Source organism: Myiozetetes cayanensis, unplaced genomic scaffold, assembly GCF_022539395.1.
Source record: "Myiozetetes cayanensis isolate MyiCay16 unplaced genomic scaffold, myiCay2020 scf5-8, whole genome shotgun sequence".
Classification (NCBI taxonomy): Eukaryota; Metazoa; Chordata; class Aves; order Passeriformes; family Tyrannidae; genus Myiozetetes; species Myiozetetes cayanensis.
Genome location: NW_026087742.1, coordinates 110,510,990 through 110,527,920, shown reverse-complemented (window position 1 = coordinate 110,527,920; position 16,931 = coordinate 110,510,990). Strand labels below are relative to the sequence as shown.

Here is a 16,931-nt window from a genome sequence, read left to right as displayed (position 1 = left end):
TACAGCAGGAAGGGTCTGATCAAACACAGAGCAGCCTCGCCTGCCCAAGGACACAATGTCATTGAACATCAGTAGTAACTTTGGGGATGGGGGCGTCTCATCAAGTGCTGTTTCCCTGAGGCAGCAGAGTCTTGAAGAAGCACTTGAGGAAGTGGTACCCAGCACAAACACCAGCCTTTGGCTGATTGGGTTTGTCAAGTGGATCAATTTGCTCCTGTTCTGCCGTCTGAAGGGATTCAACACCGCACTCAAACGTGCTCTGGTGCTTGGATGGGAAGGAGGGGAGAAAAGGAAACATATTAATAATGCACTGGGGCATCCTTGTCAGCTCTCAGGCTGTTTGCTCCCAATTTGCATATGCTCCGAGTTGTAAGAAAACACTTTGCACAGCAGTGTTGCATTTAGCAGAAATTACATTATAATTTCAGATGTGGAAACTTCTATTCCAGGTCTGAGGCAGTGAGATGTCCCATTGGGCTGTGCAGTCATTATCTTAAACAATTGAAATGTATTCTTGTACTTAATCAAAATCAAGGGAAGGTGTTACTCCACCCTCCACTTGCCAATTCAGCCCAAAGTGGAAAAAGAATGTTTAACTAAATTAGAAACTATATTATTTCCCAGTAATTTCTTTATGAGATGGGGTTTGGCCAGAGTAATTTTGAGACCATTCATATTTGGACCAACACCTCTATCTATCTCTGTAAAGCTGCCTCCAAAGAAACCCCTTCTCACAGGAGGGGAATGGGCAGGTGCATTTGGGATCTGTGCTCACACTTTTCTTCCAGCTCCTTCGTGCTGCCAAGCAGCAGAAAGGATTTCAGCTGCCTTTTGGAGGAAGTCTTGTAGAGCTGGCAGAGGGGTAGTGCCACAGCCATTTCACTGCCCTGAATTCTGCCAGGGACTGGCTAGAGCCAGGAAGGAGAGGCTGCAGGGATGGAGCCTGCCTTTGCCTCCTCCAGTGTGGCTTATCAGAGCTTGGAGATGGGTGAGAACTGCTGCTTGAAGCTGTGGACTTGCGTCCCTTTCCTTCAGTGTGTTTCCACTCCAGAGTGGAATTTGAATACGTGACAGGAATATTAAGCACCAATGTAGAAATATCCACTGAGACCTCTCTGCAAATCGAAGCGTTTAGCTTCTGCCACCGTTTTGTTTGTGAGGTGATAAAATACTGCTATTAGGTAGCCAGAGGGTGGCAGCCTTTATTTCAGCCTTGAGCCCTGCTGTGCCACACTGCTGAGCAGCAGGAGGGTGGCCAGGCATGCTTCAGCAAAGCTCTCCGCAGCTGCTGTCTGCTAAAAGTAGTTCTCACTCAAATGCTAGGCTCTGCCTTTTGGAATTCAGCCAGATGTCCTGGATTTTCCTGGATTTAACTGATATTTTGATGAAAATGATGATGCTCAGGCTCCAATCCAAGGAGTTTTCAAGTGTATGGTCTGGCCATGGAAGTCCAAATGCCAACACAGGCAGTAATTACGTCCTTTGCTTCATTTTCAAACCCTGCTTGAGTGACAGCCGCCCTCTTGTACTGTGAGTGGCAGCAGACCTCACAGGTGTATTTCATAAAAATGAACAGTGGGAAGATAGAGATGACAAAGGACATCTGTCATATTTTCTTGTGCTCACTAAGCTCATAGACAGTGCAGTTCACGGTTATGGTCTGGGACACATCATACCCCTGGGACCCTGGGAGTGAAGATGGGCAGCTTGAAGGCACTGCTGACCTGCTCTGGCACCCAGCAAGGTGCCCCCACTGCTCTTCTAAAGCTTCCCTCTCCTGTCCTAAGTAATGTGCTCTCACTTGAGAACCTTTTCCCTGCTCCTTCTATGTGTCCTTAGGTATTCTGCCTCTGTTACACAAGATGAAGCAAAAAAAAAAAAAGCACAAACAAAACCAAACAAGGAGAGCAAGAAACAGGGAACAGAACCTGGAAAGCCAAGTGCTACAAATAAAGAGCAGAATAGGAATTACGACTGGAGTCCAAAGTATTCATTGCCAAGGGCAGGAGCTGACTGGGAAAAACAGAAGTTACAATTCACTCACAAAGAGCACATTTCATTACCCCTCCTGGATTTTCACCAAGATGAAATTTGCTTTCTCTGCTTGTATGTGAAAGGCAACTGTTGCAGGGAGCATTTACAAAGGAAAATTGTTTGTTTCCAACTGCTTTGTGGAAGAGAAAAAGCCCACAAGGAAGAGAACTGACTAGAATCATGTTTCCACAGAAGAGGGCTCTTTGGGTTTGTCCATTTTTCTATTTCTTGATGCTGCTGTCAGGAGCTGGGAGCTGATCTCTGTGCAGAGAGCATAAAAACAGCCCCCAGCTTGACCCCGGTGTGGTTTCCAGATGGGGAAAGCCCTTGCAGTCAGGCATCAGAACCTGGTCAATGGGATGTGGGAATCAACTGGCAGGAAACCTGGATGTTTAGACCTGCCTGGCTGCACAATGTGGGCACATCACCCTGGGTGGCATTTTTATTCAAATATATAATGCTGATCTTTGCTGGGGTATGTTTGATCCTGGAAAGGAGATCAAGTGTGAAACCAGGGGCTGGATCAAACCCTGACTGAAAAGTATTGCTGGTGAATGATTAGCAAAGAGACCAAGTGAAGGCAGCAACCTCTTGCTTCCCCAGAGTGCATTTTCATAGAATCATAAAATGCTTTGGGTTGGAATTATGACTTTCCACCCCTGGGTTCTGAACAAAACTGGTATGCTATCTGTAAGTAAACCCAGCAATTTAATTAAAAAGAGGCAGGTTTTCCCACATATATCATTTCTGCTTGCTTATTTTGGACTACCTGATCTATCTGTTCCGTGGTGCTTCTCATTTCATTGCTAGTACAGAGGATTAGTCTTTTTTTTCTCTCTCTTTCCTCTGTTGCTCCTTCTGCCAGTGCTTACTCTGGTGTTTGTTTTACTTTCAAGCATCAAACAGCATCCCTTTCATGTAAGGTTTTCCCATTCCCCATCTCCCATGTCAATGCAGTTTAGCTCCCACCCTGGTGCTGATGGACTAGGTGTGAATCTCAGCCTCTCTCATTTCACCCTTTACTTACAGAGGACAGAGCACCTCCCACCTGTGCCAGGGGAGTGCAGGGTTCTTCCTCCAAAAACTGGAGGACTTAGTACCCCTGGTTAGGGAAGGTGACCAAAGGTTTTCCCACTCCACAGCCTGGGTGAGTAGTCCAGTTGGGCCCCAGAAGAAAGAGGTGTTTCCCTGGTGCTTCATCCTCATGGATTTAATACCAGCAGCAGCCCTCTTGGAGAGTTGTCAGCGGTGATAAACTCGGTCACATTCTATTTCAAAATTGGTTTAAGAAAGATGCCTGGCTGTTTAATATTTAAGCTAAATGTTTAATGTTTAAACAGGGAAATTGGTCTGATTGTCAGAAAGGGCATTAAAGCAGGATGGGAACTGGTCTATAATCTCTGACAGGCGCTGCCCTTTCTCTGCAGCAGCGTGGTGCCTGGGAGCTGCAGGAGTTTCAGAAATGCCAATTTTAATCAACCTCTTTCATTTCACTTGCTGCTTGCCAATCCCACAGCAGTCAGATGGGCTTTTCCTTGTGAAGTGGGGAACATTGTACCTGGCCCTGTTTAACAGCTTGAGACGAGTTCAGCTGAATTGAACTTGTACTTCAAACCCCAAACTAATTGCAACAGAAATGTGCGTGGATGAGGTGAAAAGTGAAGCTGGACGGTGTTGGCTCGTAAGTGTATTCCAGATGATTTGGGGTCCTTTTGCACGTGCACACAAAATTCTGATATCAAATTTGAAGTAAGCCTGAAAATGAACGGCTCTAATTGCTACAAATACCCATTTGGATGAATTATTTTTGAACAGATATGGGCAGTGTTTTTCAGGTGGTGGGAATACCCCCTTGGGGCAGCGTGTGATGGCGTAGGACTATTTCCTATCATGAAAGGTTTATCAGGATCAAGTCTGTGCTCCCTCCCCAAGGAGGCACTGTGGCTACACCAGGTTGCATGCATGGGGTAGCCCTTGCACACAGGAATCCCTACTTGTAAATGGTCGGAGCTGGGAAGAACATGTTCAACAGGGAGCCCTTGAGTCAATCAGCAGTTTGTGTTAGTCCCTTTTTCCCCCTTAAAATATTCCTAAGGTGGATGCTAAACCAACCTGTCAAAAGTCCTTTAAACAAGCTTTCAATATTGCACTTACTGTGTTCAAAATCCAGCATTGCTGCTTCTACTGAGACTGTTCTCTCCTTGCCAGTGAGAATAATTTGAAGTACGTGTGTAAGTTCAAGGTAGATGGGAAAGTCAAAGCTGAAAATGTAGATAGTCTTCTTATAGATAATCCATCCAGGCATTTTTTCCCCCTGAGAAACCAGCAGTGACTGGCTGATCCTCACACAGAATGGCTGAAACAGTGAACAAAGTAGCTCAGGAGAACTGTACTGTCTGCACAACCTGTGCAGTGCTTAAGTCTGGCACTGTGAGCCCCTCTCACATATGAAAACAAGGGGCCACCTGAAACACCCCTTCCCTCTGGAAAAGGCTTCTGATGTGGAGCCCAGCAGCACCCAGGCTGAGACTGGTCTGCACTTACGCTGTCTACAAGGTTTTTGTACATAAAAGTGAGAGGACACATGGATGTGGTTGAGGCAGAGGCCCAGAGCAGAGTCATCTGGGGCAGGTAGGAATTTCTATTGGCACATACATATGGATTATATTGAACAGAGCAAGTGTTTGGTGCCTGCCACATGTGATGCACCTTCACACACTGGAGAAGCACCACCTTCCCCAGACTTAAAAAACACAAAGCAAGAAAGAATCTGAAGAAAAGTTTATAAGAAGATCAAGGTTTCAGGGCTATTGAAAGGCACATTTCACCCATGTTGAATGACAGTTGAGTTCATGGACACGTACAATGCTCAGAATTCATGGCAATAATGATGGTACATCGTGAAACATACATTCCAGACTTCAGTCAAACACTAAAGTGATTATTTTAAGTGTATCATGTACATAATAAGTGCGGAACAGGCAGATGCATCCAATTACTGTAATTTACAAGGCAGCAATTCAAGCCTCAAACACATTTCTCCTTATTGGAAGAAGGTGGTACGGCTTACCAGCAAAACGAGGGGCAGTGGATTGACAGGCAGCCAGGAAGCTGCTGCCATTTGGAAAACAACAGCCAGCACCTGCTGCAAGTCAGAGGGGATTTCACATTGCTAATTCACTGTGCTGTAACAGCACATGGCTGGGCTGGATCAGGTGCTCTCTCGGTGCAGGAAGTGACCAAGAGCCGTGTCCTGGCCGTGCCACACCAGATCAGGCACCACGCAGGACACATCAGTGCAGATGTTGGCAGTGGGCAGAATGAAGTCCAGCCATGCTTCCTCCCTTGCCCTGTAGTGATGTGCTTTGTGCTAATTACCTCCTTTCATCCAGCTCGGGGTTAAGTTTCACGTCGTGATGATTAATAATTAATCAAATGCATTTTGAAATTAATTTGGCAATTCTACCTCTGATTGGCAAGCTAATCTCTTCTGTGCAGCGGGGTTGTTGTGGGAATAACCTTGGATATTCAGAGCTGCTAACTGAGGTGAATACATAAGAGCATTTGTTATCTTCTGTGGTAAAAAATAGTCTTGAGTGGAAACAAAAACATTCTCCAAGACATCTTTGTAATTCGGAAAAGGTGTGATCTGCACTTTGCCTTGCCTGTATTAGGAATATACTATTGATATTATCATGTCCCAACCAAAACAAATGGACACGAAAAAGGCAAATTTGAAAAACACCCCCACAGTTGATTTATTTCTGTTTAGCTGGTAGCAACTCCAGTGGATTTGATGCATTAATTATGGGGCCAAAAAGAAAAATCACAAGGAGAATAACTTTTGCCCTTTCCAGCTGTCCATGCCACTTTTCTCCAAAATAACACTCATCTGGTGAAAGGTAAGAAGAGGGAGTATTCAGCTTCCACTGGGCGTGTGGTCCCTGCTAGTTTCGATTTAGTAGTCCCTTTTTGCAGGCAAACAGCCCTGCAGCAGCCACAGAGGTGAGACACACAGTACAGCTGAGCAGGCACAGCAGTCCTGGAGCAGAGGGGAGGTTCCTCTCCCAGAAGGTGGTGGTGAATGGTTGAGCTGGGACATCCTGGGGGGAGAGAGGAGATGGTAACAATGCAGGGTCCCCCTCACCACACCAGCGGGGAGGTGGCAAATGTACCCCACGAGGCTGGGGAGATCACAGGTTTTTCCCAAGGACCCAGCTGGTGGGGGAAGAAGGGTCATGGCTGTGAAACATGTATTTTCTGTCATCCTCAACAGCAACAGGGCAGTGAAGATGGAATTCCTTGTGACTGGAAGGACATTATATTTGTCTTAAAACCATGGCCTGGGACTGGGCAGAACTAGGATGATTTCCTGGATTTTTCAGTCCCCCAGGCTCTGAGATCATTGTCCTTGGCCATCTAACTCTCAGACAGGGGTAATAATATTCCTTGGACAAGTCACAAAAATTAATACCATCAGCATGTAAGGTGACCAAAACCTGTCCTGGGGATAGGGCCCATAGAATCAGTGAAACAGGGATGTACCTGAGTGAGGGGTGTGTGCCTGACTGGGTGACAATGAGAAAGTCTGTTTTACCTTTGACTCTGGCTCTGGCATCCAAATTTCACCCTTTGAGATCTTCCCCATACTGTACAATATCTAGAAGAAAAAATTATTTGCATCACGTGAGAAAAAATTATAACCCATGCTACTTTCAGTTTTGGAAAAGCAGAGGAAGTCAGAGCAAGGAGACATTACAGCTTCTCTAGATGTTTTTGTTGGTTTTTTCTGCTGAGTTTTGTTTGTTTGTTCATTTGTTTTTGGTTGGTTGAGGGTTTTTTGTTGTTTGGTTTGGTTTTGGTTTTTTTTTTCTGAGTACAAGTGAAAAAGCTTTTTCTCAAGAATGTTTGAAAAACAGCAAGGTGAGGTTACTGCTATGTGCTCAGGACATAAAGCCTGTTAGAATGATGGCTTTGGATCACAAACTAGAAAGAGGAGAGCTGCAACCCTGGGGCTCTCACAGCATAGAATTATGAAGACATCTCTTGGCTGTTCAGGCAGTAAAAAGCTCACCAAGGGTTTTTCTTGAGAAGAAACTGATGGCAACAATCATGGAGGCTCTTGGGAGCAAATGAATGCCTCCAGAAGAGACAAACTCACCACCTTTGTAACTACTGCTCACAGGCATGGAGAAAAGGAAAGAGAAATTAGGTGACTTGAAACAGAGCAAGTAATGAGGATTATAAGGTGAACATGAAGTTCTGTCACATGGAAATAAAGGGCCAATTTTCCCTTAAATAACAGCTCCGTGGCTTTGCCATGCAGCAGTTGCAACTGTAATGTACACCCTTCAATGCTTTTTTTCCCCCTCCCTCCCTCCAGATTGTTGTAAAGGGATTTCACTGTGACTGGGAACCCAGCCCAATGTGTGTCATTCTGAGATTTAGACATTATCAGAGCTGCACATTACAAATTCATAAAGCTGAGCTAACGGTACTCTTTTGTAAAAGGAGAATTAGAAGGCATAGATCAAACACGAGAACAATGTTCAGCTTTCCAGATTTCTGCATAGGAAATAGCTGTGAGCATTTGTAATGACTCAGATTACTTTTAAAGCACGTATTTGTTAGAAATTGAGGTGCTGTATCTGTGGGTAGCATCAGGTTGGAAGGTTTTTTCCTCTGGATATGGCAAATGGCATGAGCTTCATTTTAAGTCTCCAGTGCAGTAATATTCTGATTTGGGAGAGATTCTTGGCTTCACTTTATTCAATAACAAACAAACTAAGTAAGGTTAAAAAAAAAAAAAAAAAGGCTTTGGTTCATGCCATTTTTTGGGATCACTCCCTGCCAATTCTAGGAGCCTTTGCACACCGTCAGACTCTCCAAGCTCTACTTAATCCTTTTCAGCCCTTTAATAGAGATGTTGAAAGCAAATCAATGGTCTGTACCTCTCGGGCTGCTCTCTCCCCTGCCTGCACGGCCCCCTCCATGTATCCGCTCCACTGGGTGGCTGTCTCCGTGCCAGCAAAGTAGATCCTGTCAACAGGCTGGCGAATGATCCTTCAAAACAAAGGGAGAATGTCAGATGACAAGTAACAAGGAAGGCGATGATCCCTCTGCAAGCAATTTATGGCTGTGATGGAGTGCTTGGCTTCAGCCCTCCAGGATCCCTGCAGCCCTGGGTGGGGAGCACGGTGCAATGAGCTGTCCCTGCACAAACACCTACTGGCTTCTGCACACAGGACTCAAGATCTGAGGGGGAGAAAAATCTAAGGCATAAATCAGCATGCCCCACTTCTGAGCTAAGTAATACAGGCCTTATTTTAGTGCTGGGATAAGGGATAATCCCAACAGCCTCCAGAAATGCAGTGCAGCTGATAGATTTATTTCGTCTGCATGGCAGGTTTGTTGTTATCCTGCCGTTACAGAGGAACGTGGATTACGTTTTTGCAGTGACAGGTCACTAATATCAGCTTCTATTTGGAGGCTGGACTGGACTTGCCTGGATGTAAGTTCTGCCAAAAGGGGATGGCAGATGAAGGTCCTGGCTTTCAGGGACTTGCATTCACCCTGTAGGGTCATATAAACCAGTGCCTCAGATGTGTAAAGCTGCAAAAGCCTCCCAGCCAACTGAGCTGTAGGTAACAAGCTCCCTTTCCCACTGAGGATGTGCTTGGTGTAAGGCTCACATCTAATCCACAGTTAGGTTTTCTTTGTCTGCATGACACCAGCTTCCCCAGGCCAGAGGCCACCACTACCCAAGTGTTCAGATAAATGACAACAGAAGAGTCTGTGCATGAGATTATTTCTTCCCACACACATCTTTGCTCAGACACAGGGTGTAATCCTATGTTGGACACGTTAAGGAGCTCCTGGGCTTCACCTGGACCTGGTGCTCCACCTACACACTCAGTGGAGACTCTTCATATGTGCTCTCAAGGTCTTAGTGTGCTTTAAAGGCATCCATTGCAAACACTGCACAAAATACCATAAGTAATCCACTGGGGAAAGGTTTTGTGTCTCTAGCACGTCTCTTTGTGACTCTGTGTTTTGTTTCCTTGAAAGTCACAAGAGAAACTCTGCTCTTAACAAGAGTAACAAGACCCTTGCTAGCTGGGGAGTAGGGGAGCTGAAAGAGGCATATTCTACATATGCCATAATTTTATTGCATAAAGTATATCATTGCACGTGAGCTAAGAAATGTGAATTAGAAAGAAAAGCATTCTCTGTTTTACCTTCCGTAGGTATACATTATGCCTGGTGGGAAGTAGGCTGTGTAACAACCCCCCGAATATTGCTCCATGGTCCAGTTCTTTTCTTCATAATGCACGGGCTGTAAGTACCAGCAGACATTACAGAGTGAAACACTGGCAGAGAAATTGCAAATACAGAACAGATTTCTTTTGAAGAGGGGAAAAAAACAGTCTAAGAATACCTGTCTAAGGAGTGCCATGTCATCTGGCTAATGCTATCCATCTGCACAAAACAAATTTTTTTGCTTTTACAGAAACAGCAGCCTCCCATGGGGAAATGACAGGACAAATTAAAACATGCCCTGCCTTTTATTGCACAGAGTGAGACTGGCAGTTCTTTTCTTCCTGTACTAGATGCTGCTGCCCTCCCCTCGGGAGTACAGATTGTATGGCACAATGTGCAATTTTAGGTACACATTTTAGGTGCCAGGAACTTTGGCTTCATCATCTAGAAAAAAGTAACAACATTAGTGTACAACAGAGGTGAAAACAAGCATTCATTTCTTACTTTTAAAGCCTCTTTCATTCCCAGTGCCCTGGCATATGCCTCACAGATCTTCTTTTTCCTATATGAAAATAAAATAAGAGTCAGAAAAAAAAAGAGGAGGGGGGAATCTCTCAGCTCTTGCTCTCCTTATAAAAAAAAATAAACAAATTTATTGCAACACACTGGAAAGAAAGTTGTGTTTGGCTTTGTTTTTAAGTCTGATTTCAAGTTCTAATCTTAGCATACATATTTCAAATGCTGATGCCTAAAAGTTACATCCAAAATGGACCCAGGGAGTGGGAAATGAAGGTTGATTTTGGCAATATGGTCTAAAAAAATAAATCTTTGTACAGTTATTTCGGGATGCAGAACCAATTCTTTCTCATGTTCACTGGTGTAAGACCAGAAGAAAAGCACTATAAATCAGTGAAATCCCTACAGATTTACTACAGCTGAGAATAAAATATGAGCTGAAGAATACTACTCACATTCCTAAGCAGAACTCCTGTTTCACTTGTACAGTACCAAAAACCACACATAGAAAGCACTGTTTGTTCATTTCACTGACTAATGGAGAAACTGTACTTTTGTAAACACAGAAGTTCAAAAATTTTATCACCCAGTCTGAATGTGAAGGAGACCCAAAACTAGACACATCAGCACTCCGTGTATCCCTGGGGTGAAACAACACTCAGAGGCCCAGAGCTGATAAGCCATAGCATGGAAGAGTGGGCAGGACTTGAAAATTTAGAAATATCCATAACTGGGTGGATATTAGCATTAGTGTCTTGGCCTGTTTATGCTAAAAGCTCGATTTTTGCTCCACTCTCCAGTATTGGTAGTCGCACTGAGCGTGTGAGTATATGCACATGCACTCACATATTCACACACATTCCTGTGGGGAAGCATCCCAGAGAATCGACTTGCTTCTGAAATATTTACAGCTTCTGAACTCTTACCTCTCTTCCTTACTGAGACGGGCCAGTTTTACAGCCTTTCTGGCAAGAATGAAACTGAAAAGAAAAAAAAAAAAAAAGCACATAAATATCACGCAGTGTCAGCTCCCCAGATGATTTGCAAGCTCTTGCTTGAAATGACTCTAAAAAAAAGGATGTGCTTGACATTTTGTCATCATACCTTGGCACTTAATAATTACAGGTCACACTGGTGAAAAGGCCTGTGCAGGGTACTCTGGGGAGTTAATTGAAAGGGAGAGTATGAACTCCCAGAGGGCAGATGTACAGGACTGCCTGGTAGCTACCAGATGAGAAAGCTGCAGATTGCAAGTGTTCTCAAAGCTGCCAGCACTGGCCTCATTTTGCTCTGTGGGAATGAACTCCTGTCCCCACTGATTCAGAACAGCAAAGTTGTACCCAAAGTGGGCAGAGACACGATAATGCCCAGCAAACCAGGCCTGCACTGCCCACCCTCTTAGATATAAATCTCATCCAAAAGGACTGAGACCCCGAGTTTTCTTGAGCTTCAGAAGTCCAGCAGGCAGCTGAACATGCCACTGCCTGTGTCACCTGGTGTTAGTAAGTGATGAAAGCCTGATGCTCTGACAAGCCCTGCACAGTGTCATGGACCGGTCCTGGAAGAACTGAGATTGATACTTATTGAATCTTGAAGGAGATAGATTTGGCAATTAGTTCATCTGACCTTAGTGGAGGGGGATGAAGTATGTTCCTGCACTCTTTTAGAAAGCTGTACAAATCCATAAGGAAAGAGAAATCAGGAAACTGTTTGCTATATGGCGTTTGTGGGAGGCTTAGTGCTCTCAGGTCATGGAAGTTTGTAAGCGTTGAACATGGCCATAAACATGTACAGTTCAGTAGAAGTGGTAAGCTTTCCCTGTCAGACACTTAGGGAGTACTTGCCTGATGTTTATATTGGCCTTTTTTTTGGCAGTCTCACCACAGATTACAGTGGAAACATTTGTAAAGATGGTTTGTCCATTTGGTTTCACCTCCTTTAAAAGCCAGTAAATGTTGCCACATACTTTCCCATCTGTTTGTCCAAACTGTAACTTTTTTACTTGTCAGTTTCTTCAGAATCCTGATTTCTTCACTGCACAGTTGCTGCCCTGCTCAACCACCAGCTGGGGTTGGTTGGCCTGACTCAGCTTGACGCTGAGAGGAAGCAAATGAGGATTCCTTGGACAACTGCATTGTCCTTCGGGCCTAGGTGCTAAACAAAGCCCAACATAAACCAAATACAGGCTCACACTTCTAAATCTACTCCTCAGCAAAAAAAAAAAAAAACAAGAACAGAATGCATAAAATGGACTACAGCTGAATTCAGCAACTCCTTCCCAACCATATCCTCCTGCTGTTTGTAGCAGAACCTTCACCAAAAAGCTTATATGGGCTAGAGAGGTACAAGAGGATTGTCAGAAGTGCTCTCCTCCACCTGTGCAGACTGTGGGAGTGGGCAACACTGATGTAGCCTGGTCCTTTCACCTCTTCCTCTTTCTTTCACTCACTCATACAACATGAAATACATGTCTGTAAGTAGGGGCTAGAAACTTTTACCCCATAATGGCAGGGAAAGATCCATCAGGTTTTGTGTCATCTATGGTTATTCCAATTGGAGACTCTTCATCTTCAATGATGAAGCAACCACAGTAGCCTAAGAGGGAAAAAAACCCAGAGAATTGTCAGAGAAACTTGTTGATGATCATTGTTTCTGATAGTAATGAGCTAGGAAAATTATCCATAAAAGGAATTGTACAGTAATTCCTTTGTTAACAATAATACCTACATGTCTGAAGTATTTCTGTAACAGTCTCTCCACTCTCTTCTCTCTGACTCTGGGAAATTGTGTACACAGACTTATAAAAGTCTTTTAAATTCCATTATTACTTAGCAAGGAATTCCTGGGAATTGCTACAAGTCAGGGCAAAAAACCATTAAAAATAAACTGATCTAGCAAGAACTATGGTGATTCATTCCATGAGCAACTTTGGTCTAAACAAAATGCAGTGTAATCACATCTGGTCACTGCAGGCTCAAATCTACACTCTGTATTGATTTTGCTGATGATAAGATTGTTAGGAAAGTTGTCCCATAATAACAGTAATGCAGTGGAAACATGGACTGTCTAATACAGTATTACATTAGGACATGTTTCAAATGAACATGCAAAAAATCTCATATAGAAAACAGTGTATAAACCTGACTATATTTCTGTCTAATCCCAATGGCCATTTTATTCTCTGAAACATGCAAAAAATATATTACTTTGATTAAGAAATATCCTCTCCACTCTCAGCACTGTTAAAAACGAAGTGGAAACTAATCTATTCATACAAATAGTTCTTCAAATAGTATCAGCCAAAGCTGGGAAAAACATGATATTGCAGCATGGAAAAAATATCTTGAGTTAAACAAAAAGCTAACCTACTTTTCCCAGTCCTCTGAGATATCAAGTCTGCAGAACAGAGGATTAAAACCAGGGAAAGGTCTTGCTTACACCTTAAGCTCTCCTTGTCATCTGCTGCAAATTCTCTTCGGCTGACTTAACTCTGTCCCTGGCAGGGAGAAGCAGGGGACTGCTGCAGCAGAACCACTTCTTCTGTGCAATGCAGGTTTCAGCAACGCTTCCCAGGGAAACCTTGCTTGTTTTCTTGGTCATCCCACCTCAGCAGCAATGAGATTCAGGATCCTATTTGGCTCTGGACTCATCTTTGGGACAAGGCAGGCATTCAAGCTCAGAGGAAGAGTTCTCCATTCTAAGGAGCTTTACTTTTCCCTTTTCAGTGTGTTTTGTTTTGGGGTTTGGCACATTTAACCCTCCCTTGGATTTATTTCCTGATTGATAGACAGCAGAGCTTTGAAATTTGCACAGCATGGGGCTCTTCGCTTTCCCCACCTACCCTTCCTTGTCCAGAAGGCTTCCTTGTAGTACATCATGCATTTTATGACAGACCCCATAGGCAAACGCTGAATTAACTGGTTTCTCTTTGGTGGCAGCTCTGGTTTGTAGTGAATCTTCGTTGTCAGGATTGGAGGGATGGCACTGATCACATACTTGCCCTGAAAGGCAGAACACAGTCAGCACAAAGCGCCGCCTCTCAGCAAGCTCACCCTGCAGGACACGTTTGAAAGACACTCTTAATGGTTGTTAATATCTCTCCCACACCTGACTCTGCTACGTGGTTTTCCCACACAGATATTTCCAGGGGACCAAAATAATTCTGCCATTTCAGAAAAAAAAAAAAGGAGTTGGAACAAACAGACCAGAGTTGAACGTTGGCTAGAGAGGGGTGGAGAAATGGGACAAGAGAGATCTTATGGCATAGGTAAAACTGCCTTTTATCATCCCCAGGAAAACATGACCCACATTTGTCCAAATTATAGGATGCTAAAAAAAGATCATGTTTGTGCATGTTCACAGGACGCTACTGATGGTGGACAGGACAAGCTATACTGATGGTGATTTCAGGTTTCCTGAAGAGGCTCCCTCCCTCTTGCAGGTCCTGTGTCTGACAGGAGCAAGGAAGGATGCTCTGCTTCAGGGCTCAGGGTGACACTACATCACAACACCGCTGCTCTTGGGTGCTCTCAGGCAGGTGGAGCTGCTGAGGGCAGGAAGCCTCTCTCCTCCAACTTCACTGTCAGTCATAATGGAGGCAGACAGCAGTTTAATTCCTGGGCTTAAAAATCCCTGGGGAAAGGAGAGTCCCTCCTCCACGACATCTTTAGGCCAGCTTCCCTGTCAAACAGCCCTTCCCTTTCTGCTAGCATTCTCTAAATATCCCCCAAACACTGTCACCAGTGAGACAGGGTCTTGCAGATCCTGACTATCCTGCACAGGCTGCTATGGCACGCTGGGCACTGCATACAGAGGAGCTGCTGCCCCATGGGTGCCTCTGTGGGTAATGGTGTGCTGATGGAGCATTTCACAGCACCCCTGCAGAGGCAAAATCTTACTCAAGGTATTTTAAATGTCTTCTTTTTGTTGTGCTGCAAACCACAAACTTAGATAGAAATAGGAAGGTGATTTTCCCTTGCTTTGAACTGGTCACAATGCAGAACTAAAATGTAAAAATACATGAACACGTAAAAAGCTAAGGCAGAAAAGTCAGAGTAATGACAGGAACAAGGTAGCAGAACACCAAGAAGAGACCCAGTCATAAATGAATCTGTAAAGCAGGTTTCACAGAGTGTCAGCCTAGTCCAAGAAATAGACACACACAAATGGGTACTTCCTGATTACATCTGGCTCAGAGCTACAGCAGATGTATTCCCCTACTAAATGCGTACTCTACTTTTTCTGATCGAATTACCTCATATATCTCATGGTTTAGAGTCTCCACAAGGACATTATCACCTGTCTGATCAATACTGATCACAGGTCTCTCCAGTTTAACTCTGCCTTTGAGGCGTTCCATTATTTTCTCCGATATCTGACCAGAACCCCCTTTAAACTTCCTCTCCTAAAAAAAAAAAAAAAAAAAAGAACAAACAGAAAACAAACACAATCAAAAAAATCAACAGCATTAATCACAACAACCTTGAATATGACTTCTGCTCACCATCATGAAACTCCAGGACAAATCTGCAAGCCTTAAGGGCGCATTAAGAGACCCAGACTTCCAGAAGACTGAAGGCATAAACCTGAGCCTCAGTGTGGATTGCTGACTAAACCACTTTTGCAATGCCTTCCCTAATGAGCTGGCTTAAAGGCTTTTGAAGTCTGGAGAACACACACATCTGATGCAGGTATTCTAGCTACCATAAATATATCACTTCATTCAAAAGAGGTTTTTAATATTTTACCCATCACAGCACTACCAAAACCCTCCTGTTTGACAAAGAAACCAACTTGCATTTGTACTGTGAAAGACTGCACCAGCCCAGAAGCAAGACAGATATTTAACTGGGTCTAGTCTCAAGTGCAAGAGGCAATGGGCTTTATCTGTCCCTGGGAAGACACAAAGACAGTGCTCTCTGGAAAAAAGCACAGTCTGTGACACACATTTCCCTGTCATGTCTGTGCAGAGGCTCAGGGGAAGCACTAACCCTCTTTTATCTATGAGCCACCAGTGTTGTATCAAGCAGCTCACTTTTACATATAAGATGCTGGTACTGGCAGGGAGGAAAAGGTCCACAAACTCTTGTGCTGAAAGACTGAAATGGCTGCCTAAGGAAGTTTTATAAGGCTTGTCATGGCCACTAAGTCAGAAACTCTTAGTGTTTTTACTCATATTAATTGGGGTGAAGGAAGAGGGAAACCTTATTGAAACAAAGACAACTTATCCCATACAGGCACAAAGAGAAGGAAGTACTCTTCCCAGGCAAGCTTTCTCCTCTCTACATGTCTTGTTTAGCTATGAATATCTTGGGATTAATTTTCTTTTTAATTCTTGCTGCAGTATCTAGCCATTGCTGATGTGGGACTGCAAACATGATTGAGGGGCTACTGAGGAGGAAGGCTCTTAGGTCTGGCTCCTCCTCAGGACAGCATTAGCACTATTTACATCCTTCCTGACACAGCAGACAGATGTAGACAGAAACTGCATCTCTCCAGGCAGTTTCTCTTAATGTCTTCCTATCCCAGGACACTGGGGAGGGTATGGTGCTGTCTCCACTTTTCCAGTTGGTAGCTTAAGTCTGACATGCTGCACATGCTTTCTGAGGCTGTGTTAACTGAGGTAGGAGGCTAATAAAGGGTGCCAACATGCTTTTCTATTTTCATTAATTGCAGGGCTTTGATGGGTATAACACCCTACTTGCTCCCTGTGGCTTCAAGAGAAGAGGAAGAATATGAGACATTTTGTACCTGGCCCCCATTGGTGATAGAGAAGATCCTGGCTGTGCCCCCACACTGCCTGACATACCACAGGAACCAGAGAGCGGACACTTCATGAGGCTCAGACGTGACGTTGACGTTCACAAAGGTGGTGGCAAAATCTCTAACAGCTCTGCATGGGACACAGGAGCAGAAAAAGAGAGTGAGAAAATATGAATTCCTGAACGCTTTCAGGATTTTCTTTGTTATTCTCAATAAGGACTTCTTCCCCAAAGTCAGAAGAGTCAAGATGATTTATATCTCTTCGATTTTTCAGTCTGTAGCGACACTTTTTTAAAAGGTTTCTATCAGCACCTCCTTCCCAAAGTATTTACCCATTCAGTTTGAAATCCCACTGATTT

The 16,931-nt window shown here is 44.0% G+C and overlaps 1 protein-coding gene across 1 annotated transcript in view; it reads right to left on the bottom strand.

The window, feature by feature from the left end:
* Positions 1-4,800: 4,800 nt before the first annotated feature.
* LOC126648386 (amine oxidase [flavin-containing] A-like) overlaps positions 4,801-16,931 on the bottom strand; it is a 36,711-nt gene continuing 24,580 nt past the window's right edge. The window contains exons 6-15 of the mRNA XM_050331241.1: positions 16,561-16,702; positions 15,065-15,214; positions 13,652-13,811; positions 12,309-12,405; positions 10,737-10,790; positions 9,799-9,856; positions 9,273-9,370; positions 7,986-8,097; positions 6,632-6,694; positions 4,801-6,137 (exon numbers count right to left, since the gene is read on the bottom strand). Of these exons, the coding sequence (XP_050187198.1) occupies positions 5,982-6,137; positions 6,632-6,694; positions 7,986-8,097; positions 9,273-9,370; positions 9,799-9,856; positions 10,737-10,790; positions 12,309-12,405; positions 13,652-13,811; positions 15,065-15,214; positions 16,561-16,702 (1,090 nt within the window). The 3' untranslated portion in view covers positions 4,801-5,981. The remainder of the gene's footprint in view (positions 6,138-6,631; positions 6,695-7,985; positions 8,098-9,272; positions 9,371-9,798; positions 9,857-10,736; positions 10,791-12,308; positions 12,406-13,651; positions 13,812-15,064; positions 15,215-16,560; positions 16,703-16,931) is intronic.